The 27,949-nt window shown below is 42.2% G+C and overlaps 1 protein-coding gene across 3 annotated transcripts in view; it reads left to right on the forward strand.

Moving 5' to 3' along the window:
* Positions 1-27,949, forward strand: part of LOC129726150 (serine/threonine-protein phosphatase 4 regulatory subunit 1-like) — a 345,895-nt gene that overhangs the window by 210,876 nt on the left and 107,070 nt on the right. The window contains exon 1 of one of the 3 annotated variants that reach the window (XM_055682838.1): positions 24,682-24,792. The exons of the other annotated variants lie outside the window; for them this stretch is intronic. Coding sequence (XP_055538813.1) covers positions 24,697-24,792 — 96 coding nt within the window. The 5' untranslated portion in view covers positions 24,682-24,696. Of the gene's footprint in view, positions 1-24,681; positions 24,793-27,949 lie in introns of those variants that run through there. 3 annotated transcript variants of the gene reach the window in all.

Below are 27,949 nucleotides of genomic sequence, written 5' to 3' on the forward strand. Positions count from 1 at the left end.
GAATCCCAAGTAACAAAACAGGTGTTATCAAAGTTTCATAGTGCTGTTTTGGCTGTATTAAACGCTATAAAACTTTGATAAAACCGAAATTGTTACTAGGGATATGATCCATTTAAGGTATTCATTTTTTTTATCACTATTTGAATTTAAATATGATACGATGAATCTATCTTGAAAAAGTGCCCATAAATTTCTTTTAAAGCTGTTTTAGAATGTATCTAAAACAATAAAATTAGGAAAAAGTTTGATCGTGTAGGCGGAAATTTAAGAAAAACCTTTCTGATATTTTGGATCCACTTCATACGTTTGTATGGGATAAATAAATATCAATGAAATGTATGATTGAGCGCTATTTTGGATAAAATTTGTTTGCTCAAACAAGCTTTATTGAGGCGCAACTATTCTTTTTCTAGAATACAACAGGTGCATGTGATCTCATTCTTCATTTTGGGGAAGGACTAGTCCTTCTTGGATTGGTCGTTGAGTTTTGTTTCATAAATTGCTCTAAGTAAATAATAAACGAATTCCGTCCGTAGCAAAGTAAACTGGAGGAAGAGGAATATGAACCTAATTTATAAAACTCTTATGATTTTGTTTGAGCGGCTTCTGAATATGATCATGAGTTTCTATCGATAAAAATATAGAATTTTGGGAACTATTCTCAGTACCTTCTCTAACATGGGCCTCCTGGATCTTATGAGGAATTTATGGCTGTTTTGTTCAAGTTTGAAAGAATAATGAGATTTATGCCCGGTATTGAGGGCCAAGCCATCAGATCTTGAGAAAACTGGTGAAAATTTTTTATCAAAAGTCATGGAAAGTTACAAAATATTACAATGGTTTGACAGTTTGGTTTTGACGAAGATATTTTTTGAACAAGATTTATTGTTGCTCTTGGATTTCATACAATTAAACATTTCTAGCTAGAGAGAACTGAATCAAGTTAATCAAAAATCTTCATATGTAATTAAAAAACCAGTTTGATTATTTTACGCATTAAAAATTCCATGGGTCTCTTGTGTCTGTTTCATTTCTGTTTATTATTGACATGAAGAACATTACTATAATTTAAGATGTTCTCGTCATCATGGTGCATAACACCATTACGAACAAAACAAGAAAACTCAATTACTGTGTGACTCGCTTAATTATTATTGCTCCATCATAGAGAACTCCTCAACACAGTCGTTTACCAATTTTGCAAATTTATTACGTGATTAATTCGGAAATAAACCGTACTGCTTTGTTATTATTAACAACTGAAAGCAGAATACTTCTATTTTCCTTATTGTCTCGGTTTATGTTCAATGCTTGAGGGATAGAACTTAGAGAATGATCTCTCTTGCGATAGATTTTTCTTTTTTTTTTTTGCGGGCGTTCATTGGGCTTCTTAAACATGCTGCTATCAGAAAAATCTCACTCATATCATTATCATTGCCTAGTGAATATTAACAATAAATTCGCTGAACTTTTAAATTACTTCGACTCTAACACTGATTTGATCAGATCTATTTATTTATTTAGTCGTTTTTTTCTCGACATACCTTATAAGCAGAATCAGTACTCATGACTGTTATATACTGATAGTTAAGTTATTTAAATTAAGCATGTAAAAATAACATATTGTACTAAAACTTATCGATGCGAGAGACTTCTCGCTCTCGATAGATGATAGCATGAAAAGACTGAATATAAGTTCCTTCTGATTTGAGCCGTGAACGAGAACGCACGGAGACAGTTAAGAAGATTAAATCTAAAGATAGTTTAAAATAACTGATTGAAGAAGACTCGATTTCTACTAAGTAAAAGCCTATACTGACTGTTTAATTAGATCATTGATCTAATAATGACTTTTTCCCAACAACTGATTTTTACTATCAACTCTGTGGGGAAGCAGATATAAATTTGTAGAAGAGGTTATCTAAACGAAAAAAGTCATAAGCCAATTGAAGCAGCGCAAACATATCTGCTTGTGGAGTTCGACTTTATGAATGAAAATTCTCTCGGTCGATCGTTAATCTGATTACGTACCAGCCAGAGTCTTTTTTTCCTCCCTTTTCGCTTATCATGGTGTGGGTTTTTATTGTGCACCAATACGTGAGTGAGATTTTTTTCTTCTTCTTTTAGTAGTCACAAACGCAAGCTCACTTCTGTGCGCCGGTACTGCTGCAGTTGTTGGTGACGACGTTAGTGATGAAGATGATGATGATGTTGTTGCTTTCGAAAGATTAAATAAAGAGGATAGAAGTCAGCCAAAACGACTCTTCTTGTACTTACTATCTCTGTTTCCCACTGTCCCGCACACCCGACGGTGATAGCTCCCGAAACGGAGGATTAAACGCTGATAATTTTCGGTCGCGCATATTTAATTCGAATAGTCTTCGCACTCATACGAGCGCGGATTCGCTACGCCTTTCTCATTCCCCGGTTGACGGATGCGATCACATCGATCATGCGGTGCAGTATCGGTGTGGTCTAAGACGCATAGATATTACTTACCCACATACAAGTACAGCTGTACATACACGAATAACCCGGCGCTAATCGAATTGGATCGATTAGCCACCGCGCGACATTTGAAAGCAGTATTCTTCGGCTACTTTTGGCTTTTTTCACGCCATAAGAGAGTTGGAACCGCCTACAAAATACTTTCTTTATATGATAAAGTCGCACCGAGCTTCCGAGTGATAGTGGGATACATGTTAAAAGCTACGTGTAATGGACATCAATTTTAAACTTATGCCTCAATAAAAAAAAGCATGTGTTTAGAGTTAGTTTTCTAGCGGTAGAAAGTAAGGTTTCCTGATTCAGTGTTTAATTTTCCTAATAAATCGGTTTAGTAAGCTACAGCATTACACTTGTATCGAAAAGTACTACGATACGGTATGCCCAATAATAAACAAATTCCCAAGCTCTAGCCACCATTAAACAGTAAAGCTCACTACCGTTTAGAATTGGTGGCAATAATCGTCGAGCAGTCGGGGAACGATTTGCTGAGATCAGAAACGTGGCAGTGGAAAAAATCTAACGGCCGTAAAATCAAACGTCACGTGGCGCCTACCCCAGCTGTTGCCAACGGAAGTAATTCACGGGAATAGATCCGATTTAAGGCACTTATTTTCCTACACTTCAGCTTCGCAAGGCGGATGAGCAGCGAAAGGTGTTCACTGGATCTAATCTAATTAACAGTCGTGTGAACTTTCAAAACTTTTCGCCACACTTGGCAACAAAAGTTCGGATTTTGCTCCACCAGACAAAAGTAATTAGGGAAAAGTTCTTATTCTGGTGCACTTTTCTGAATAACTAGCACTTTGATTTGATTGTGCAGCAAGAAAAGTCTTCGACTTTTTATTGTCTGTACTGTTAGCTTCTATTTCTGATCATAAAAATCTTTCTAATATTCGACTATTTTTCACCGATTCTTATCGGGCGAAAGCAATCGGGTCGCGCTGACTCACGAAATTAAAAAAAAAAACAACACACTCAAGATATTCGAAGAAAATAATAATAAAAAGTGAAACTATTGTAGCACAAACCCAACCCGCAAAAGTGGTGACGACGACGGTAGACGGACAGATGACCTTTTCAATAATTTAAATTACGAGTCTCCAGTCGGGCTGGCAAACATGCACACACAATACCAAACCTGCAAGCCTGTGTGCTCAGTGGGTTTCCCCGCATTTCGCGGCGCAGTCCTTGGTGGTGGGAGTCCACAACGGGCCAAGTGCAGACAGGCGGAGAAAATTCCCTGTCAACATGTGCGCGCCTATCACCGTTCCTTGCTTTCGTTTTTCGTTTCTGGCTCTTGGCTCACAAGTCGAGCGAGCTTTTGGAACCGGTGAAATTTTAACAACAAAATCTTCGGTATCTATAGTCTATACCTAATTTTGAGTGGCTGACTCAGGTCGAGCAGCCGAAAATGGACTATTTTTATGGGTATTTGGTTTACTGAGCGAATGCATATTTTTCCCTCAATCAACGTAGTTAATCACTTCAACGGTTCAGAAATGATATATTATTTGTGAAATTAACATACCATAACAAATGTTATGTCATTGAGTTAATATTGGATTGAATTTTGTATATTGATTAAAAACCGAAAATTCTTTCTTTCTGTTTTAGGTGCTACAAATGCTTTTTGCGCGAATATCCGCTTGGTTATTTATATCAATTAAAAAAATGTAAAAAAATTGAATTAATTATTTTTTCAGTATTATGCTACAGTATTTCGTTTCATGACAAAGTTAGTCGTTCCGAAACAGTATAGATCAGGTTTACGCTATTTGCTTTTATTTTTATATCATTTTTGTATCATTTTTTATTATTTTTATATCAGTGTAAACATGATTCATACTACCTCGATTTTTAATTTTTTTTCCAATGTTCAAAGAAATGTTTCCATTTTTGATGTAGTGAGGTGGCAAAGTGTGCAAAGTGTAACGACAATGTACCCTCTTGAAATGCATATTATGTTACAACTTCTGAACGGATTTCAAAGGCCAATGTATTCAACGGACGATGAAAGTTTTCTCAAACTTGAAGTATAATAATTGACAAAGGGTAAGGAACGGTTTAAGCAGTGGCGCCTATTTAATCAGTTGAAGAAAGCAGGTCTCAAACTCCAGAATTTTGATCAATATCGACAATTTCAATGATGAAAACGAAAACTTTGATTGTATAGCTGTCTTACGAATATAAGAAATACCGTTAATCACAAAGAAATCTGTGCACAAACAATAATCGAAACAAATCGACCTATATTGCAGCCATTCAGGAGCCACTTCGAGTGCTGAAAAAACGCCTGCAACACAGATGGAAACTGCTTAAAATAGGTTTAGGGTGATTGGAATGGTGTCCCTCGATAAGTAACTTTAATTAATTATTGTTAAAGTTTGCTAACTTTGTTTCACAATCTGAAAACAAGTTCTGTCAGAGAAAAGGATAGAGAACAGATTAATATACTTTTGTTTGAGAGGCAGCGGCTTGGATAGCTTGGATTACGAGCTCGCTTCCTGTTCCTGATGTTTATTTTAGAGATATCTTCTAAATAACTCCGTGGTCTCCGTGGTTCTGTGGTTAGCGATGTTGGTCGGCTAGTGTTCCCCCACACGGTTGCGATGTCGGGTTCGATTCCCGATCAGGTTGAAGAACTTTTCGAGCTGGAAGTTTTCTCGACGCAGCACTGGGGCACGGTGAGACCACCATTAGCCCCCCAGGCTAGCGTGCGATATTGTTGTTTCTAAACAACTCCGTCTTTATTTCAAGTTCTCATAGTTGATCCCAGTTCCGCTATACGAATGTACGAAAAATGAATCTTATTTCGTTTTGGCGTCCAGCGAATCCGAACCGATCGAGCTCTCACAAACGCAACACTATAACACACATCGTGTCGTGTTGAGTCTTGCAAGGAAGACAATCAGATTATTCTCGTGTCGGATGGAAGCAGACACCAAGAGTGCAACTGTTGAATATTGCATATTGCTGATGTGCGACTGGGGGAAAACTTTATTCGTGCTGATGTGAAATTTGAGTGACTGACGAATACTGACATAATTCTATAATTGGAGGTTTTTTGAATAATAATTAGGTCAGAATTCGTGGAACGGGTCACTAAAAATCGTGTTGTCTCATTTTTTCAATCGAATATTAAAAAATTTCAAGAGTGTCGATCGGAAAGTTGATTTTCCAATTTTTATTGAATTTTAGTGAGTGCTCAAGTTGTTATTGTCATTTTAAATTTAGGTCAATATTTTTTTTAAATAGACATATTTTTAAAAATTTTGCATCGTATTTGATAAAACTTTCACAGCAAATGCATTCAGTTGTAGTTCATGAAAATATTTTTTTGGAGATAACAATATTGTTTTCAATAGTAACTATTTGAAACAATATGTTGAAATATGATGTTTTGAAGCACTGAAAAATATGAAAAAAATCACAAGTATTTTTGACAAAATTCGAAATTTTCCAGAAAGATTCGAGTTGGTGTTATTTTTCGTTCATAATCTATGGGGTTTCAAAGCAATATAAAATAGCATATTCAAGTGATATTGCAGTGATGCGAGAGTTGATAAACGGCTAGACAGTGCGTACCAGCAGTACACTCGTACTAGTTGGCATAAAATAGACCCCAATGTGGTCCAAAGCAGAGTGCCCAGCAACTCCACGTGGTACCGTCTGGGATACGAGCAACCAAGGGAAGATCGGTGAACCGGTCGTTTGCTGACAGGAAAGGGGGAGCCATTCTCCTAGCAGGGCAACTTGCCTGAGCATTTGTACTCCATGATAGGGGCGGCTCAAACAGCGTCTGATCCGGAGCGGACGGCTGAATTATAAAATGCGGTCTCGCCAGCTACACCCAAGACGGCAGCCCCGCTGCTGTAGATCGCTGAACGCCCCGAATGGCGACCGAATTCTGCTAGATCAGCTAAAGCACCGCCACTTCGAAGAGGATTTGTGGCAACAGCTCGAAGCGGTACGGCGAAGAGGTTTGGTCGATTTCCTCTCGAGGACGCCTGTGCAGCATTCGCACAGCTATCGGGGAGACCGCAACGGCGACAGTAGGAGTGGAAGCACAGAGTGGCAGAAACGACAGGTATGATGGAGAGTGCAAGCGGTGAATGAGAAGAACCGGACCTGGGCGATATACCTGGACAGGTCAACGAGAGAGAACAAGGCCGATTACAAACGGGCACGAAACCACATGACCACGATTCTCAGACGAAAGAAGCACCAGCAAGAGGATCATGAGCATTAGGAGCTGGAGCAGTTGTACCGTGCCCGTGATACACGGAAGTCCTGTGAGAAGGTAAACCAGTTCGCAACGACTGGAACCGACTCGCGGATACCAGCGAGCTGGTCGGCAGGTGGAAAGAGTACTTCGATGGACGATGGATGGCGATACAGTAAACAGAAGTGGAGCAGGAACTAACCTAGGAGCACCAGCTGCAGATGACCGAGTATCAGCTCCCGATGTTTAGGAAGTTCTTTGTGAGATCAGGAAGCTGAAGAACAACAAAGCCAGCAAGCTCCTTAAACATGGGAGAGAGGTGCTGGTTAGAACGCTGCAATGGGTCATTTCCAGGATTTGGGAGGAGTAAATCCTGCCAGACGAGTGGATGGAGGGAGTCGTCTGCCCCATCTACAAAAAAGGAGACAAGCTGCCGCCTACAAAATACTCTCACAGATCCAGTTCCGTCGTCTCCGTCATCTGTCACCTTTAACCTCGACAGTTCGTGGGCCAGTACCAAGCAGGCTTCATGAGAGCCCCGCGGACCAGATCTTCTCAATCTGACAGATCTTACAGAAATGTCGCGAGTGCAACGTGCCCACACATCACATCTATATCGACATCACGGCGGCCTATTATACAGTTGATCGAGAATAGCTATTGCAGGTGGCGGAGGAAACTTACGCCCGACTGAAAGCCAAAGCTGGACGAATCGGGCTGCGAGTAAATGCGTCGAAAACGAAGTACATCCGAGCGAGAGGCTCCAAAGAGAACAACATCAGCCTCCAAACTCTACCCAAGTAACAAAACGGGTTTTATCAAAGTTTTATAGCGTTGTTTTGGCTGTATTAGGCGCTATAAAACTATGATAAAACCAATATTGTTACTAGGGTAGTCTCTGTAGACGACGATGAGCTTGAGGTAATGGACGAGTTCGTGTATTTGGGGTCACTGGTAGCCGCCGACAATAACACCAGCAAAGAGTTCCAGAAATGCATCCAGGCTAAAAATCGTGCCTATTTTTCACCCCGGAAGAACCTTCGATCGTGTCGAATGCGACGACACACGAAGTTGACGCTGTACAAAACCCTGATAAGACTGGTAGTCCTCTACGAAATCGAGAGAACAACGCGGAGGACCTTTATGCTCTTGAAAAACGAACTATCGCCGGTGGAGTACACACGGACAACGTAGAATGGCGACGGCGCATGAACCATGAGCTGCACGCGCTGCTTGGAGAGAACTAGATTGCCCACCTGGCGAAAGTCAATAAGTTGCGGTTGGCCGTTCACATCGTAAGGATGCCGGACGACAACCCTGTGGAATCACTTCTCTTCAGCATTCCTACCGGTACCATAAATAGAGAGGGGCAGCGTGCACGATGGCTCGACCAGATCAAAGGATACTTGCGGGTGATAAGACGCCTGGGGAACTGACGAAACACAGTCCAAAACCAAACAACATGGCGATAACTTCTTGATACAGCACGAGCCACCACGGCTCTCGTCTGATTGGTAAAGTAAGGTAAAGTGGTGCGAAACTAACGTATGAGGTGATAAAATACATGTGAAAACGATTCCAAACTTACACAAATATTATAAAATGTACATGATAATATCATAAAATTGACATTTTATATTGACATTTTTGCATCACACTTCTTTCTTCTGCTTTGTGCTATTTTTCTGGCGCTCGCAGGAAAATTAGCACACGTGCCACAAAAGAGATGAATTACTCTAGTGTGAATACACAGAAGCACACCGCGTTGCGCACTGCTGAGGTACATTCGATAGCATTCGAAGAGCAAACATATGTGACAAAACAACGCAATCTACTTTCCTACCTAGATGTTCTCCTCATTTGATCACACAGTAAAAACACTTTGGAATACACCCGATTTATTTGCACAGTCTTTTCACACACCTTTTTTGCACGATTTCTCGAAATAACATCCTTCAACACGGTTTTATTTTTCACGGTTCTCGACATAACGCGGTTTTATTCACACGGAGGTTTCTCGAAATATAACGGTTACTATTTTTTCGCATGGTTTCTAGAAATAACACGGTTTTTTCGCAAGACTAGCTGAGGGTTAGATTACAACAGTCTTTCTCATGACTGTCTATTTGAAGTTTGATACTATTTTTCAACTTTTTTCGTATCATCTGAAAAAGTAACCACACATCGCTACGGGAAGAAAAGGGAGGCATCTCTTGCTGATTCTAGCGTTAGAAGTGAAAAGGTTTTTGATACTCTGGCTGAGTAAGAAGGCGATGAAATTCAAATGAGTGAAAATACTTACTTACTTTTTTGGCTAACGGACCGTTCACCGGTCCAGGGCCGAACGAATTAGAGATGTCCATCTTCTTCTGTCTTGAGCAGCCGTTCTCCAGTCTCCCCGTACACCAGCAGATCGTGCATCTTCTTCCACCGCGCACATCCACCGCGTGCGAGGCCTACCACGGAGTCGACGGCCTCTTCCTGGTTCTCTACTGAAGATAGTTTTGGCGGCTCTCTCGTCAGGCATCCTGGCTACATGGCTACAGCCCACTGAAGCCTGCCCGCTGTATTACCTTCACTATATCAGCATGTTTGTATACCTGGTACAACTCGTGATTCATGCGTCTGCGCCACACTCCATCTTCCAGTTTACCGCCAAGTATCGATCGCAGAACTTTACGCTCAAAAACTCCGAGCACTCGTCGATCAGCTTCCTTCAGCGTCCATGCTTCATGTCCGTAAAGGGCCACCGGGAGTATTAGCGTCCTATACAGCGCTAGTTTTGTGCGAGTTTGCAAACTACGGGACCTTAGCTGGTTACGCAGTCCGTAGAAAGCCCTGTTCGCAGCTGCAACTCGTCGTTTCACTTCACGGCTCATATCGTTGTCACATGTCACAAGCGTACCAAGATAAACGAATTCGTCAACCACTTCAAATCGTTCCCCATCTATCTCCACCTCAGCACCAACACCACGGGGACTCCCACGCTCTCTACCAGCTACCATGTACTTCGTTTGGCAGAGTTAATGACAAGTCCCAATCTCGCTGCTTCTCTCTTAAAAGGTACGAAGGCCTCCTCCACGGCCTTACGGTTGATACCGATGATATCGACGTCGTCCGCAAAGCCAAGAAGCATGTGAGATTTTGTGATGATCGTACCGTTTCTTTCGACGTTTGCTCTTCGTACTGCACCCTCAAGAGCGATGTTAAACAGTAGGTTGGAGAGCGCAACCCCCTGCTTCAGTCCATCCAACGTTACGAACGCGGCTGATGTCTCGCCAGCTATCCGCACGCACGATTTTGATCCCTCCAGTGTCATACGACTCAGCTTTATTAGTTTCGCAGGGAAACCGTGTTCCAGCATGATCTGCCACAGCTCGTTTCTTTTCACTGAGTCGTATGCCGCCCTGAAGTCCACAAACAGATGGTGAGTCGATAAGTTGTACTCCCGGAACTTATCGAGGATCTGTCGCAGGGTGAAAATTTGATCCGTCGTGGAACGCCCTTGTCGGAAACCAGCCTGGTATTCGCCAACAGAGGATTCCGCTAGCGGTCTCAATCTGAAGAACAGGATACGGGAGAGCACTTTATATGCGGAGTTGAGCAACGTTATCCCTCGATAGTTGCCACAATCCAATCGATGGCCCTTCTTATAGATAGGGCATATGAGGCCTTCCAACCAGTCGTTCGGCATTTGTTCGTCCGCCCAGATTCTTAGTATTATCTGGTGGACCGCATAGTACAGCCGCTCGCTTCCCGCTTTTAGAAGTTCGGCCGGGATACCGTTCTTCCCAGCGGCCTTGCCGTTTTTCAGCTCACTAATCGCCTTTTTCACCTCCTCCTGTGTTGGTGGCTCCACAGCTTGTTCGTCACTCATAATCGTCATCCTGTTCCTGCTCTGCTTATCCTGCTCCTCACCGTTCGATAGCGCCTGAAAATGCTCCTTCCACCTGGCTGCAACCGTCGGTTTATCAGTAAGCAGGTTGCCGTCCTTGTCATTACACATGACCGGCACCGGGAAATTCCTGCTTCTGACTCTGTTAACAGTTCTATATAATCTCCGCACGTCGTTTTAAGCAGAGCTGTCCTCTGCGCTGGCGAGCACCTGCTCCTCGTACTCGCGCTTCTTCCGACGGTGGGTTCTATTTTCAGCAGCTCTTGCCACCCTGTACCTCTCTCTGTTCTGACGCGTAGCCGCAGTGAGCATGCGGCTCCTGGCACGGTTCTTCTCATCTGTCGCTCTCTGGCACTCGGCATCGAACCAGCCGTTAGGCTGCCTTCCACGCGTCATACCTACCACCTCTCTCGCAGTCGTTTCGATGGCGCCGTGAATACTGCTCCACAGCCCATTTATGCCTTTCACTCCTTCCTCCTGCTGTTCTGCGATCCGTTGATCCAGCTCTCTGGCGTATTCTGCTGCCACGCCATCAGCTTTCAACCGCTGAATGTTGAAACGCGTCGTCCTCTCTGTGCGAGATTTCAGCACGTTCGACAACCGTGCGCGGATCTTACAAACGACGAGATAATGGTCAGAGTCAATGTTTGGTCCCCGAAAAGACCTAACATCAGTAACATCCGAAAAGTGCCGACCGTCAATCAGTACGTGATCGATCTGGGAGCAGGCTTCTCCATTTGGATGCCTCCAGGTGTGTTTCCGAATATTCAAACGTGGAAAATAGGAGCTACATATGGCCATTCCTCTGGCCGCGGCGAAGTTCATCAGCCTCAGGCCGTTTTCATTGGTTGACGAGTGGAGGCTATTGGACGGAAGAATTCCTCCCTCCAACCTGTGCGTTTGCGTCTCCGATGACGACTTTTACGTCGTGTTTTGGGCACTCGTCATATATTCGCTCGAGCTTGTCATAGAACTCACCTTTGACTTCATCGGATTTGTCGTTTGTCGGTGAGTAGGTGTTGATTAAACTGTAGTTGATGAATTTGCCCTTAATCCTCAACACGCATATACGGTCATCTACGGGCCTCCACCGGATGACTCTTGTTTTCTGATTTCCCAGCACTACGAAACCGACGCCCCGTTCCGCTGCTTTGCCGCCACTGTAGTAGATGTGGTACTTGAAAGAAGTGCGTGCAGTAGGGTCTACTGTACGGAATTCCCTTTCTCCGGAATTTGGCCACCGAACCTCCTGAATCGCTGCGATTTCGACTCCCTGCCGCTGTAGTTCTCGAGCAAGCAAGCCAGTCCGCGCCGGTTCATTGAGAGATCGGACGTTCCAAGTACCCAATTTCCAATCGTTTACCTTAATCTTTTTCCGTGTTCGTAGCCTAGGTCTTTGCCGATTGATCCGTTCCGTATTTCTAAAATCGTTGTTCGTGGTTGATGAAAGGTTTCGGTATGCTACCTTACCAGGGTCGCGATACCTACATCCTGCTGATGGGGCTGCCATCTTAGGTGTAGCTGGCGGGATACAGCATTCTAGAGGTGGGAAAAATGGTTCACTATAGTGAGCGGATCAGAGCGGTTCCGCTCACTAAGATGAACTAGTTCTTTTTAACAGCTCACTCGCTCTTTTAGGTCCTACATAGTTTTTGGTTTTGATCAGTGTAGCTAATTATCAGACACCGCAAGCGAGAGCCAGGTGAAAGCTTTACACCCGATATGCCAAGCGCAAGGTCGCGCGCAAAATTACAATAGAACTCCCAGAAACAAGCTGCCACCAAACGTCTGCCCTGAGATGCATGACTTGCATTTCTCATCACCCAGCCAGCCGCAAGAGCATGCAAAAAAAAACAACTTGCAACAGTCCATACACAGGTACACGGGTTGACTAACGCCGAGTACGCACACGAATGGATGTGGAACGAAAAGAACGAAAGAACTGATTCACTGATCTGGCAATCCGCTCGCAGGCTGATCAAAAGATTCAGTTCTTTGAAAGAGCGAAATCTTTCGCTCTCAGAAGAACTGGTTCTTCCGATGGCTCTTTTGTTCAGCTCGCAGGCAATCCGCTCGCGATCAGAAGATTTCGATCTTTTAAAGAACTGATTTTCAGATCAGCTCGGGAGCGGGTTGTCTGCATAGATTCAAAAGATCAGTGAACCAGTTCTTTCGCTCTTTTCGTTCCACTTTTCGTTTGCGTCCCGGCGTTAGCCTGCCCGTGTGCTGTGTGTGAACTGTGGCAAGTAGATTTTATTTTTTATTCCCGCGGCGGGTGGATGGTTATGCATAGGAGAGCAGGCAGCTATTTTCTGGAAGTTCTATTGCAGTGTCGCACGCCGCGTTGCGCTTGGGGTGTAAAACATTCATATGGCTCTCGCTTGCGGTGTCTGATCAACCAAATCAGCTTCAGCTTTTTGCTTGAAGTAAGGGGTGAGTTACCGCTCTTTTAAAAAGAGCGATAGATCACTCACTCACTTTGAAGAACCAGCTCTTTAGATCAGTTCGTGAGCGGATTGCCCACCTCTACAGCATTCCATAATTCAGCCGCCCGCTCCGGGTCAGACGCTGTTGTACGCCGCCCCTATGAGGATACAGCCGCGTACGACCCCCTTCCCAGTCAGCATACGACCATAGTTTCCACCGGGGTTGGTTACCCGATCTCCGCTAAGGTTACTCGTATTCCGGTCGGCACCACGTGGAGGTTGGGATAGAAGTTGCTGGACAGAGGTGAATGGCCACATTAGGGTCTCAAGTTACACGTGTCCAGCCATTTTGCCAACCGAGTGAAAAATAAAATATCCAATCAAATTGCTTAAAAAAGGAGAACGTTCCACCTATAGTGGTAACTATTGCTTCAGAGTTTAACATTTTAAACGTTTGACGTTTGTTTCTGACGTTAAAGTACTTATCATATTGGTCGAAAAGGCGAATGCCACTTACTGGTCCAAACATAGAGGTATCCGAATCGTCTTATTCAGTATCTAACTGAAAAGATTAAAAGGTCTCATCAACGATCAAACCGGTGATGCGATCATAATTACTCTGACAGAATTGCTTGGCATAGCCCCTACCCAAGTAATATATCAAAATAGTTAGAGAACTAGAATTTCCCTTGTGAGTTATTACATTTTTTTAACCACACTGAGGTTAAGAATTTAAGTCTTCTTGAAAAGACACATACTATCTATAATGTGCGGGTAAAGTGGGAGTTGTATGAAAAATTTGGCGGGGGTGGAAAGCATAACACTCAATGCTATATTTGCAGCGATACGGCCATGGATCTGAATTCAGTAACATGGACCCATATAGCTCTCATATTTCAGTAATTGCAACTACATTTTATGAATCTTTGTTCTCTTACAGTTTTTGAAATTTATTGCCAATATTAGTTTGAAATTGAATGTGATATTGTTACTTTAAACTAACTGCAATATTTTACCGGTGAAAATAGCCTTCAACTCTCTCCTACTAATTTAACCATCGTAAGCCGTTGCCTGCGTTCACTGTGCGGGGTGAAATCACACAGGAATGGCACCGAATGGTCTACTATTTACAATTCACTGTCGTGTAGTTCCACTTACTTGCCGACCGGTCGGTCTGCTTGCCTGCCTGCCAGCTTGCCTGTGGCATCAACTAGCTAGCCGGTCCGATCGGATTGGATATCATGCACACACATACGAATCATTCCAGCAAGTTTGCTGAAAGTCGAGATGAAAGACGCGAGATAAAAGATTGGCAAAGTATTAGCAAGTCTTCACCGTCACAGTCCTCCCTTTCATCCGCCCCAGCCGCCGCCGCTCGATTGGCCCTCCCGGACCTTCCTCACTAATTATCGATTTCATCTTACTCGTCTTTGCGCAGTTTCTTAAGATCTGTTTATTTTTTCCCTGCCGCACCCGTCGTTTTGTCGGCCTTGCCGTCCGCAAAAAGTCTGCCAGAGTCAGAGAGTAGTGCTAACATTTCGATTGGTTCGCCAGCAACATCAACACCAGTTAGCGCGCTCAACAACTGATGTGGTTATCAGTCTTTAATATCTACTTTTCGCCTCTTCTGCTAAACTACTTTTTCAAATTGAATTACTCTAGCACGACCGCAACTGACCATCGGGTAGCAGCACCCGTTAGCTGGGAACGCTGTGGAATGCATGAATCTCTGCCAAGAGGCAAGGCACGGGAGCAGCAGGCTAGGGAGCCCAACACAGAGCCGTTAACGGCACTTTCCGGTGCACACTAGTAGCCCACATATTGACGAGTGCATCCTCCAACTGCTAAACCCCGAAGACCGATCGGAAGTAGAATGATGAGCTATGCAAATTGAACGTTAATTGTCATGTTTTATGAATATCGCTTCTTTCAACACTTGGTATGTTCATACATTGTAGCACCCAGCCAGGGGACAAGCTGGTAGCAGCTGCAGGTTTTATCACTTTATTACTTTTGTTCAATAATGGCTTCTTGAGTTCAGGCCTGAAAGCTAAGAAGCCAGGCTGGTACTCATCAAGGTAATAAAATTCGAGTCTAAGAGTTTAGTTTGTACTTCCTGTTGAAACTCTCGTAGCTCGGACTAGGAAGGTTCAAACAGAAAAACGCGTTGCTGTGAAGCGTAGATCAAATTTGAAACAGAAATTAGAGCAAAATTCAATCAAACAGCTTGATAAGAAATAAAGTTTTTCTGCTTTTTATTATGCTGAATTTGGAAATTGATCCAACTGTTCGAGACAATGTATTTTTTGATAGTTATAACTCATTAATTTAAGGATTGATCTATGCTAACATACTCTATTTTTATTTTTCAGGTAAGTGTCAATAAAGCAGATACGCGCTAGATGTGAGAGTGAGTATACACGAAGGTCTTTTTTTACGGAATTTTTAACACGTATTTCTTACGCAGATTTAGCAATTTTCCAGAAAAGTCGTTTTTTATAGACCGTTCCGATAATTATAATTACACTTACGATCAACTGTCATTTCAAATAACGTGCAGTATTCAACCAAACGTTGGCTGCGTCCTGTTGTTTACATCCAGAAGAAACAGATGCTGTCATTTTTTAGTGCGAAATTTTGAAAATGCGAGGCCTTTCTCTCGAGCAGAGAAAGCGAATTGTGCACAAATGGGGCACCGTGAGTGGTCTTTCTAAAAGAAAATTAGCCAGAGAAGAAGGTATAAGTGTCGGAGCAGTTCAAACCGCATTGCGAAAGTATTATGAAGAGTGCACATTCACTGATGCCCCAAGACGTGGTAGAAAACCCGGGCCTGTTGCTCCCACAATGGACAAAAAGGTTAAGAAATACTACAAGCGGCATCCTTCAGTATCAGTACGAGATGTGGCGAGAAAGCTTGGAACCTCGGCGAGTAACGTTATGCGTGCCAAGGGGAGAATGGGTCTGCAGACCCGTCGGAAACAGAAGCAGCCAAAACGAAATCCAAAACAAGCTGAATCTGTGAAACCGAGAGCTCGGAAGCTTTATGACAAACTTCTGACCAAAAAAATGGGGTGTGTTATCATGGATGACGAAACCTACATAAAACTGGACTATAAGACTCTGCCAGGACCGCAATTTTATACAACACCGAAGGGAAAGGATGTTCCTGGACCAGTGAAAGCCATTTACACCGAAAAATTCGGCAAGAAGGTAATGGTTTGGCAGGCCATTTGTGAATGTGGGAAAATATCTCGTCCATTCATTACGAATGACACAATGAATGGTAAAATTTACGTGAAAGAGTGTTTCCAGAAAAGGTTGTTACCCATTGTTAAGCAGCATAACAATCCTCCAATCTTTTGGCCCGATCTTGCTTCCTGCCATTACTCTAAGGATGCACTAGGGTGGTATAAAACAAATAATGTCGAATGTGTCCCAAAGGAGATGAATCCTCCAAACTGCCATGAAATTCGCCCTAGTGAAACTTTTTGGGCTTTGACCAAGGCAAAGCTGAAGAAATATGTCAAACCAGCGGACAATGTTGAAAAATTTAAGAAAGATTGGCTTAAAGTGGTAAAAATGGTCGGAGAACACACTGTGCAAAAGCTTATGAGTAGTGTTAAGAGAAAAGTTAGAGAACTCGCGTATCCTACGAAAAATAATCCCAACTTGAATTGATACTGGAAAGAAAACACTTATTATCTATATTTCAGAATAAAATGACCCGAAAAATCCTGTATTTTTTGTTTTATTCAAGAAAGGAGATGTATTTATAATTTTCGGAACAGTCTATACGCGGTATGTTTTTATAGGTTTTTCTATTTCAAATCTTTTATTTAGAGTGTCAGATGAGTTTACTTAATCTACTTAATACATATTTACTGATTGGGCCTAACACTTTTCATATGTTTTCTTGATTTTCAGCTTGATTCGCATGCGGAAATAACACTGCTATTGATTCTTTTTAGAAAGAATTCTGCAGAAATGATTAAAAACGTTTATCAAATAGAGTTTTTCACGCGGATTTCAGAATTACCGCGGTTTATTTCAGGCGGATTCCGGAATTCACGCATTTATTTTTACGCATTTACGCAACGCTACTTCCATCGATTTCCCAAAGTTAATATTTAGAATAGGTTTAATAGGTACAAATTACGCATCGAGTGAGCAATTCGATATTATCGAATAACTTATTTGCACCTATTTGAAATATAGCTAAAACAAAGGGACTGTAAGTACATTTGCTAAAATTTGCATTGAATTTGGTGGAATTTCAAGAGATTCGGACCGAGGCCTACTAAATATCTTAAACATGGATTTGACCAGCATCAAAAATGTTCAAAGTAATTTTTCCTCCCTCCATTGCGCTTTCAACTTTTATCTTTAAACTTTAACATAGCTGCCTGTTAAAATTACTGAAAGTAAAAGTGTTCTCGTTTTCCTCAGTACTTTTCGATTGAACGGAATTGGGGGTAATTAGAGCCTTTGTCAGAAATCCACGTTGTTATCACGGTTCCACTGTACCACCTTCCGGCTGTAGCGGAAGCTTACCAAATCCTTCCAAAGCTTAGCTGGACCTCTGTGTGCCCTAATCAATGATAGAACTCGCTTTTTGAGGTACTTTCGCTTGAGTTAGTAGTCTTGTTCGTGACAAAAGCCTTGGTTTCCCGTCCACAGCTGCAAATTTCTTAACAGATCATTAGTTTCCGTGCAAATTTATCAGTGAAAACAAGCTAGCACATGGCGAGGGCATCCCCCGGTGCTGTGGGGAGATGAAATTTCTTTCCGTGAAGCTGTTTAAAATAATTCTTCGCTAATTTACTTACTTAAATGGCCGTACATCCTAAGACATGGTCCGTATAACGTAGCACCACCAATTTACTCAGTCCATGCCCTTCGTCTACTTGTTCCTACCGGACTTGAAGCTGACACCATTTTGCAGGGTAGCTATCCGGCATTCTAAAGGCACGCAAGCTCGTGGTTTGTCATACGCCTCCAGACTCCGTTCTCCTGCACATCGCCAAAGATTGTAGCATTCGACGTTCAAAAGTTCCGAGCACTCGCAGGTCCTCCTTGAGCATTATCCACGTCTCATGCCCGTAGAGAGCGACCGGTCTTATGAGGGTTTTGTACAGAATACACTTGATGTGGAGACACAGATTTCGCGACCGTAGTTTTTTATGGAGCCCGTAGTAGGCACTACTTCCTCCGATAATAATTCTTCTAATCTCCCGGCTGGTATCACCTGAAAATGATTTATTAGAAAGTCGAAATGTACTACAAAAATACTATAAATGACATTATCTTTCAATTTAGGGTTGAGGACCTTGACTTTTTCAACATCGATTCATTTAGGACACCCTACTAAGCAGTCTTGAGAATTCCTTCTCTAGAATTTCTTATCGAGGATGCCAACAATTCCAATGGGAGAAATTCTAGGGAATCTATGCGAAACTTATGTTTTTGTTCGGATATACACTAAAGTCTCTTTATGCTCTTTTACGTAGCGCGTAAAAAAATACGGAATCCGCGTAGAAAAAACTACGTAAATTGTCAAATCCGCGTAAAAACATTTCATTTGCTTGGTGGCGAACCAGCCTGTGGGTAAAAGCCACCTTAATAAAGTAAAAAAAAATCATTTGCTGAAGGTTTTTAATCATTTCTGCTAAATACTTTCGAAAAAGAATCATAGCTGTGTTGTTTCTGCCTGTGAATCGAGCTAAAAATAAAAAAATGTAGAAAAGTTAGGCCAAATCAGTGAATATTCAGTAATTGGATTAAGTAAACTTATCGAATACTCTGAATAAACGGTTTGAAAATGAAAAATTAAAGATATGCTGCGTAAAAAAAACTTTTCTGGGTAATCCACGTAAAAAGCCACGTATGAAATTCATACTATGAATTAAGAGCCAGTTCGCGAGAGACTCAACCGCATGTTGTTTTGATGTTCTACGATTGGACTAAAATTTTCAGCGTTTGTTTGTTTATTCTAGGTAGGTAAATCAATTTGTACGTAAAATGTGAAACATATTTTAGGCCCTGATGATGGTCCCATAGAAGGACCGAAACGTTGGTGATGAGCAGATAGAAATCAACGCAATTCATTAGACTGCAAGCCGAAATATGAATCCCTTAGATAATACATCAATTCTAGTCGAAAACTTAAGTTACAGGTAGAAAGTTTTGCAGAATTTTAATTTTTTTCACCGAGGTTAAGTGGTGGTAAAAGGCTCTAAAAGTTAATATGTCCAAAAACATCCAAATCACGGAAAGTGCATTAGCTCCTGCTAGACCCGATGGATTTTTCTAAAAATTTGTGTTATTCTACACTAATAGTACTTCAAAACGCATTGTCACAATATATGGTAAAAAGGTAACATGACGAAAAGTATGCATTTTCCTTCTAAAAATTGTCAATTTTCAGGATCTATCGCTAGAAAAAATATCTGAATATAGCGTTTTGTAGAGCAACTCAAGAGCATTGATTTCATGTATAAGCCAAAGCGCCAAATGGGGTTGAAACGGCCCTAGAAGGTTTGTTTTTTTTTAAATAGTCAAAATTACTAAAATTGCAACATTTCCGGCAAGACTTGATATATTTTGCTGAAAATTATGTACTCACTCTACCTTACCAGAGCTACCTACATTAGAAGAATTGTTTTCCCAAAATGCCGTCAAAACCACTAAAACTGCAAGAACTTGGGTTAGACTTGATAAATTTGCTTAATAATAACTTTAAGGGCAAGGTGACAAAACTGCCAAATGAAATTACATGACGAAAAAAATTTTTTTTCTTTGGAAAAGACGATTTTCGTGGTGCTGTTTTTATACAGGAAGAAAAAGTCCAGAAGCCGAATGTGGCATTTTATAAAACAACTGAAGAACTTTCATTCGATATCAAATCCAGATACACCATTTAAAACCTGACTAAAAATAACTAAAATTTTTCTCAATCCACTAAGCTTCGAGACACACTATCGATATGACGGTTGCTGAAAGACTGCAATATTTCAATATTTGAAGCAAATGAAGTAAATTATTCTTTTAGTTTCATGTTCATCCTTTTAACTTAAACTCGCTTTTAAATTTGATTGTCATCGTGGAACCATTCCTCGCATTTTTCGCCTATTTTTCCAGAATGTTGGCCAAAAAATTATGTTGCTCTGGTTGCTGTTGTGTCAATGAAAATAAACAATCATTTGAAAAAACACGACCTTAAACAGTAGTGCATACCAATTTATGCTCATGATGGTCTTCAACGTTCATCAAAACACCATCTTCCTTAGGGTTCTGAACCTTTTTCTGTAGCGAAAACAGTACACTGAAAATCACCAAGCTGTTTCCAAGAGAACATTTTTTTCGTCATGTAAATTTATTTGTTACTTTCGTTACCTTGCCCTTGAATTTATTTTTTTAGCCAGAGTAATAACCTAAATTTTCAGCAAATCTACCTAGTCTAACCCGAGCTCTTGCAGTTTAAGAGATTTTGACGGCATTTTGGAAAAAAAATCTTCAAGGAACGTTTTACCCCAAATGGCGTATCATCTGGTAACGTAAAAAGTTCTGGTAAGGAAATGGTTCTGGTACGGTGAAGTAATGCAAATTTTCAGCAAAATCTATTAAGTCTAGCAGGAAATATTGTGATTTTAGTGATTTCGACGGTTTTTGGAAAAAAACCTTCTAAGGCCGTTTTACTCCATTTGGTGCACTTGGCTTGTGCTTGAAATTAAGGCTCTTAAGTTGCTCTACAAAATGCTATACTCAGATATTTTTTTCTAGCGATGCTGAGAAGAGTTGGAAGACTCCGAAAATTGACAATTTTCAAAAGCATTTTTTTGTCATGTTACCTCTTTACCAAATATTGTGACCATTCGTTTTGAAGTACATACTTAGTGTAGAATAATAATACAAATTTTTAGAAAAAATTATCAGGTTGCACTTTTTGCGATTTGAACTCTTTTGGACATATCATCTTTAAGAGCCGTTTTACCCCATTTAACCTCAATGAAAAAAAAAATAAATTTTGCAAAACTTTCTACCTCGAATAGACAAACAAACGCTGAAAATTTCAGCCCAATCGGAGAACATCAAAACAACATCCCTCAGAAAGGTGGTTGCGTCTCTCGCGAACTGGCTCTTAATTCTAACCGGGACGTCAGTCACGACGGATAGTCTGTCCTCGTTAGTGATAATTGTTGAAGTTTTTAATTCGGTTTGCATATATAAAGAAGTTCCGCTCGCATTCTATGAAGTTGAAGCAAGGCTTTGTACACTCGCAGTGTTCAGTTTATTTCGCTGATATAGGCTATCGAACGTCTTCGGCAGAGGTTTTCTTCGGTAGGTTTTCTGCAGCAGTTTTATGTAAAAACTTGCCGAAGAATACGACTGCCGAAGACGTTCGATACCCTATATGTTTAATTATTTATCCTTTCAGGTTCAGCTCAGAGGAAACCGAACAAACATAGTAGGGAATCTAGTTTTGCTGAAATGGAATCTTTCTCAATAAAACATTTTTTATTTGTTAACTGTCAGATAGAAGTGTTTGGTCAGTGTTACTTCCAGACATAGGTTTTGTATACTTTCAAAACTGAATTAACAAGTTACAGAATTAAATTAGATAGTAAAACATTTTGAAAAAGAGATGAACGTTGTCGGATGTCAGGCACTGCTTTCCACAGATAAATCGGCGCGTAAAAATGTTTAAGAGGACCGCAACTGTGTCAAACCTTAATCTTAATTTTCTTATATTGTAGAATATATTGCAATCCACTTGTGTTAACTGTTCGCAGAGACGCGAGAAGTTTGCTTCAACCAGGACGTCATTATCACCTATATAAAGTTAATAATAACATTGTGCGTATTACAATACTCTGTAACATCAAAGTTTTACGATGAAATTTCAAAATCGCAACGTGTAGAACCACAATAATTAACATTTTTCATAAACCATATATTATATTTCCAGCACAAATCAGACCGTTCACAAATGCGTGTAGGCCAATCAGAAAGATTATTCAAAATGAAACCTAAGGATTCTTGCATTTGGATTCTTGAGAAATCAATGAGAAGGTTTTCCATTTGAATAGATTCTGTCAGTATCGCAGAAACGATTTCTTTTACGAGTCCGTCGTCCGAGTTATAGGTATACTGGAAATTTTTACTCATTTTCTGTGGATTGCCAAGAAACTTCTTCTTTCTTTCTGGGATGGATGATTGCAATATGAGTGTAAATTTTATAAAATCACACTTGCATGTTGTTTTCTAATGCTGTAGGTTTTTAGACCTCAATAATCATTTCGATTCTTCCATACTGTTGATGCTAATTTGAAAGAAGGTAGGTAAGTTGCTGAATCCTGAAATTTTCGAAATCAGGCAAAAAATAACGAGTTACAAGAACTTTATTCTTTTTTATCAATAATAATTCACTGAATGATCGATTTTTTGGTTCAATAAATATACTGTCAACTTTCAAGATAGCATTCAAGGACTTTGCTCAAAATTTCAGTAGTATTTGATACAGAAAATAAACTTTCCTCAAGTGTCGTTCCATTCTGCGACCTAGATACCTGGTTCACAATTCTAATCAAACAGTTTTCCTCCTAGGGAAGGTGCGTGTTGCGTTTACACTCTGTTTCCTCCCGTCCAAGGGAACCACCGCTACCGCAGCAGGGTGAATGTGAATGCTGCTTTCGATTTTTCCTTCTGTTGCTCTGTACGCAGCACTGCATCCACATTCGGATTAAAAATGATTGCTAGTTTTGTTTGGAAGTCATGGGAGTCGCATTGCTTCGGAAAAGGCAGAAAACAGCGGCGGCGGCGGCGGCGTACAGTTGTAGCGGGAGCAAACTATGCAGAAGTTGTATTTTCAGAGCCTTTTTTCCTTGTACTTTTCTGCTGCTGCTCCGCTTGTACCGAAGGAGCCAGCCTGTGTATGCAAGTGAGCGAGAACGAGAGAATGCTCTCTTGCTCTCTCTCGCGGTACACGGACCGATCCTTATTGAATGGGTGCGATGAGTGAGTTTTGTTCGTCTCTTGTCGTCGTCGTAGTAGTCGTAGTGGCCGTCGTCGCAGTCGAATATAATATATTATGAATCAAACCGCACGTCTCGTGTACGTAGTAGTAGTAATACTACCGTTTGACGGTCGGTTGGTGTTGCTCGAATGAACGAAACAACGTACAGACAGACGGACAGCAAGCGTAAAACAAACATGCAACGGTGCGCCGTGATGTTTGCCAGTGTGTGGGATGCAGTAGCGTACGCGTGAGCATCACTCACCGTACACCACACGAACACATGCTAATCGCTGCTAATGACGAAGGTGATAGGAGCACGAGTTGAGTTTCGTTCGAATCCGACGGTCGATTCGGCTTTTATTGTAGGGTTGCGCTAGGACGATCAATTTTTGTTTAGGGTCCAGTCATCTACAAATATGTGTTTTCTAGCGACAGAATGATCGATCAACACTTTCATCAACACTCATATTGTGTTGTCAATTTTGGTTGCACTTTCCTGCCGAGGATATGTTAGCAACCCTGAGATCTGTCTGGAAATGCGAAGAATGTCCGCTTACTTCCACCGTGCACACCCCTTGTTCACTTACGGTATTTTGCTTCTAGGAACGCGCGAACCAATATTAAACCTCGGCTCGGCAGGAGTGTGTGTGCTCTCTGGTGCACACATCCGGACCGAAGCCATGAATGAGTGCCTGAGTAGGGCACCAACACACGCGGCCCGAGCTCGGCGATGTGTAGCCAGCTTTGCACAGACACACGCTTCGCAGTTTGTCTAGATGCGTTAGTGACGGAGGTACTGCTTTGGATATTTTGTGATTAATAATTGCGCGAAAAATGGTGTCGAATTAACAACAATTCCCTTTTTTCGGCAATTTCGGATTTCGGAAGTACTATAAAATGGTCCTGTATGGTGTACCGGAAGTTGGGTGTGCTCTGTGTGTGGACAAGTGGCCGGAAGTCGGGCGTATAACGCGGAGCCTTGGCCGTGACTCTGCTGAATGGCTAGAAGAAAAGTGTCGTGCGTTTGAGAACACGCGCGCGGGTGCGGTGACCGATTTGATATGTTCAGAACGATTACCAGCGGACTACGGCAAACGGCAGTAGTAAGATCTTCCTCAATTTGAGTGCGAGGGATGAATTTCGCAGCTCTTGGAGTAGGCTGCGTGTGTGGCCCTTAATCGCTGAGTTGTGATTCTCAAAAGATGAGCAGCATGTTATGAATCTGGCTGATCCGGCTGAAATGTTGCTACTATCAAGTGTTGACCCTTCGATCATCGGTTAGTAAATTGATTTTGTTATACAGTATACTACATTTAGTGTATTCAACCCTTTCTGTGTGCCTTCTGACGGAACACCCTCACCCCTGTGCGTGTGCGCGCGCTCACTCGTTAGACCGTTCCGATGGTGTAGGGCTTTTTTCTCAAACGGAGCCTTGGCTTTCTACGGCCCACCCTGAGTGGTGCTGCCGAAATAATGTGCTATGATTATAGTTACAGTGATAGAAAAAAAATATCAGAGTGTTTTTACTTAACTCCAACATGCTCTAAAACAGAACCTGTGATGTTTGGCCAGTGTGAATGAAAAATAAAAAAGAATACAATACACAATAAGCAGTGCCTGTTCGCATCAGATGACCCCTTTTGGGGGCCCTTGGGTCGTTTTTGGGGAAGAACCTAACGCAAGCAAGTCAAGTGCACGTCAGGAAAAAAAATGTTTTTATTTTCGGGTGTGAGATAGTAGTTGTTTACACGAGCCGCCATTTTGTTCAAATCAGAGAGTCCGAACTTGTGCCGCTGCTGTTGCTGCTGATTGCTGGTGCTCTTCTTCAATTTCTGTACGCCGCCGTGCCGTCGCTGTTGTGCAAGAGCTTGTGCCATCTTCTCGATTTCATCCCTCGAAACACAGTCTAGAACAGACTACGTATATCATCAGCCCCCAAACCAAAAAGCACCGGGGAGCTCTACCAATAGGAGCACACGATTACTTTTTTCTTCTCGTTTTTCTTGTGAGTAGTGATGAGAGTGGCGGCGGGGTATTACTGAGCGAGAAAGAATGTGTGCAAAATTAGCATGGGAGACACCCTTTTTTTTCTTTCCTCTGCTGTTGCGTGGGAATTGTGTTATCAGTGTATCGTCCCGAAAGAGGGAGCTGCTGGGGATCGCGAAGACGTAAAAAAAATCGCAAAATTTCACGACCCGTGCAGCCAGTGCAAATGGGAACCACTCATCCGAGCGCCATGTGTTTATCCTATCGCCTTCTAGCAGCGGCAGCACCCCAGTAGGCAGTGGAAAACACGCATTATCGCACTTCGGATAGCTTTTCCATGAACTTCTTATTTTTGAACGCGAAACGCGATAACCAGCTGCAGTCAATAGGCAAAACTGACCTATGCGTTAACAAGTTGAGACGGAATTGAAGTAATGTGCATAAATACTGATAGACCACTTAAAAGTCGGACCACAATCTGGTTATTGTTTCGTTTCATCGGCCACAATTCCTGAAGTGAAATTTGGTGATAAATGTGACCTGATCTTTTTGCAAGACAGCACGAACAAAAAACTGGCAAGTTTCGGTTTATTGTCAAATATTTGGTAGATTTTGAGGTTCCGTACTCTAAAATATGGATTTATATGTCATGACGCCAACCATATCTGCAAGAGTCCTGGTGTTTCATGCATACTTTGTCCAGCGGATAGTTTTTCAGATCCGATAGCTTCAGACGTCTGTACCTAAGTGTCAGTTGCCAAAAGGTGCTATATTCCGCAATCGAAAGTTGACTTTTCTATGTATATTAGACATAGACTTCGTGTCCAATTGTATACGTACAAGACAGTACAATTTTGCTGGCCATGGCTGTTTTCCAAATCGGGACTTGAACATATGGAGACTGATTTGTTAGATCAGCATCAAACCTCGAGGCAAGCTGAGAAGCTTTTTGCCGTGGAATTGTCATCAAACTTTATGACGGCAAGTAAAACCTACTGCTAGTACTTTCCCCGTTTTCGCGCACAATCATGGGAACAGCATTGTGTTTTTCTTGGCTACGACTAGGACAGCAATTTATCGTATATTCTTAAAGTTCGAGAGGAAGAAACTATCAAAGTCAAAATGAATTAGGAATTTAACCGCTAGATCTACGTATAAGCCACTAGTGCAGTCACACATGTGCTTAGAGAAGAATTGGTAGTTCTTTTTTCATGGAAAAAAGAATGAGCTGTTGAAAATACGATTCGTGATCATCGTTGGTCGGACATAACGGATTAGCAGCAGACGAGAAGAATGACGGTGCGTTAGAAAGCATCTGAATCAAGCTTACAATATAAGCGAATGACGTTTTTTTCTTGGATGAATTATTGTGAATCTAGCATTCGGACTAGGAATCCCTGTGAGATACTAGGTTTTCGACTCTAATCTTGACAGAACAAGGTAAGAGAGTACGTTTCGTGTGCTCCAGGATGTCAGGTTTCATCCATCCTCGTCGATGCGTTCGTGCGTGCGTGAATGTATGATATTCGGATACGTACAAGCGTGCGGAGACATTTAACACATTCTCCCTGCCTGCCTGGTTGCGCGTATGGCGTGTCTCGTCTTTCGACGATATTTGGCTCACTTCCGGGAACCGAGACCGACTGTCACTCGGCACACACACTGATAACAGGCTGCAAACTGATCCAAAATTTGAAGACGAATACACACACAGTCAGGCTGCGTTACGCAGTTTAGCCTTGACTAAGTGCGACGGTGGCGCTGTGTGATGGCAGTGTCCATGATAGGAATAAATTTTAATAATTGTTTACACTCACAACGCACCCACCAGCGCACACAGCGCCTACTTCTGTAGCGAAGGCCACCCAGGAACACCCCGTAAAGAGGGTTACAGGATAACGTTGCTTTATTGGTGTTCCAGTTTCCTGAAGCGTTGATTTTCCCACCGTCGAAGTGAAGCTTTTTTCTGCTGTTCGACCACATCCTAATAGCCTCTTAAAATATTGATCATGGCCAAGAAATAAAATAGGAAAACTTGTTCAAATTCCTACTTCTCCCGCGCCAATCGTATCAGAAAGCATGAGAGAGCCTTACAGAACCGGGAAGCGTGCCTTGCGACAACGACGACACCGGTCGAGTCGACCTCGAACGCTCAGGCTCTCGGCGATGATGGCAGAGCTCTTCCGTTCCGTTACCGCGTCACCAACACCACCGTAATCGCCATCATCGGTCACCCGAGTCCCGACGACTTCTTGGGCTATAAGACGACGATGATGACGGAGAAAGTAGCGTGGGAAAGAAACGCCCTAACAAAGATATTTTTCTTATAACGTTCAGCCTTCGCTGTCCCGCGTTCTTCCTGCCACCTATCCCATCATTCCTGTCTTGACATGGCCTCTACGCTTGTCCTTAGTCGAAAAGGCAGGCTGAATGTATGTGCGCGCGAGTATTTTTCGATGAAAGCTCGCTCGATTTGGTTTTGTTTGTTTCGGATCTTCATATTCGCCTTTCGGAAGGAGAAGAAGAGCAGATCCAAGCCTGAGGGGCCCTGCTTGTCGCGAATGGAATCTTTGCCTCCTCATTCTCCTGCCTTGGCAATCGTCGTCGTGCCCTTGCCAGTCTCGCTCGCCTGGACTAAGGAGGCACTACTGAATGATGCTGCCGCCGTTGCTTTTGGACACGGTGCCTGGTGCTGGTGGTGGCGTTGATGCTGACGGAGGGAGTGCAGGGCTGGCACACACCAGCGACGAAGACATAGGGAAAAGCAAAATATACGCCTTATACACAAGTAGCCTCTCCGGCCTTCGTTGTTTCTTCGCACAGAGGCGCACACGGCGCGTTGCGAGCTTCTTTGGGTTGCCGTTGGCTGTGCTCCGGTGGATAAGATATTGGAGAAG

This window comes from Wyeomyia smithii, chromosome 2 (genome assembly GCF_029784165.1).
Source record: "Wyeomyia smithii strain HCP4-BCI-WySm-NY-G18 chromosome 2, ASM2978416v1, whole genome shotgun sequence".
NCBI classification, from domain to species: Eukaryota; Metazoa; Arthropoda; class Insecta; order Diptera; family Culicidae; genus Wyeomyia; species Wyeomyia smithii.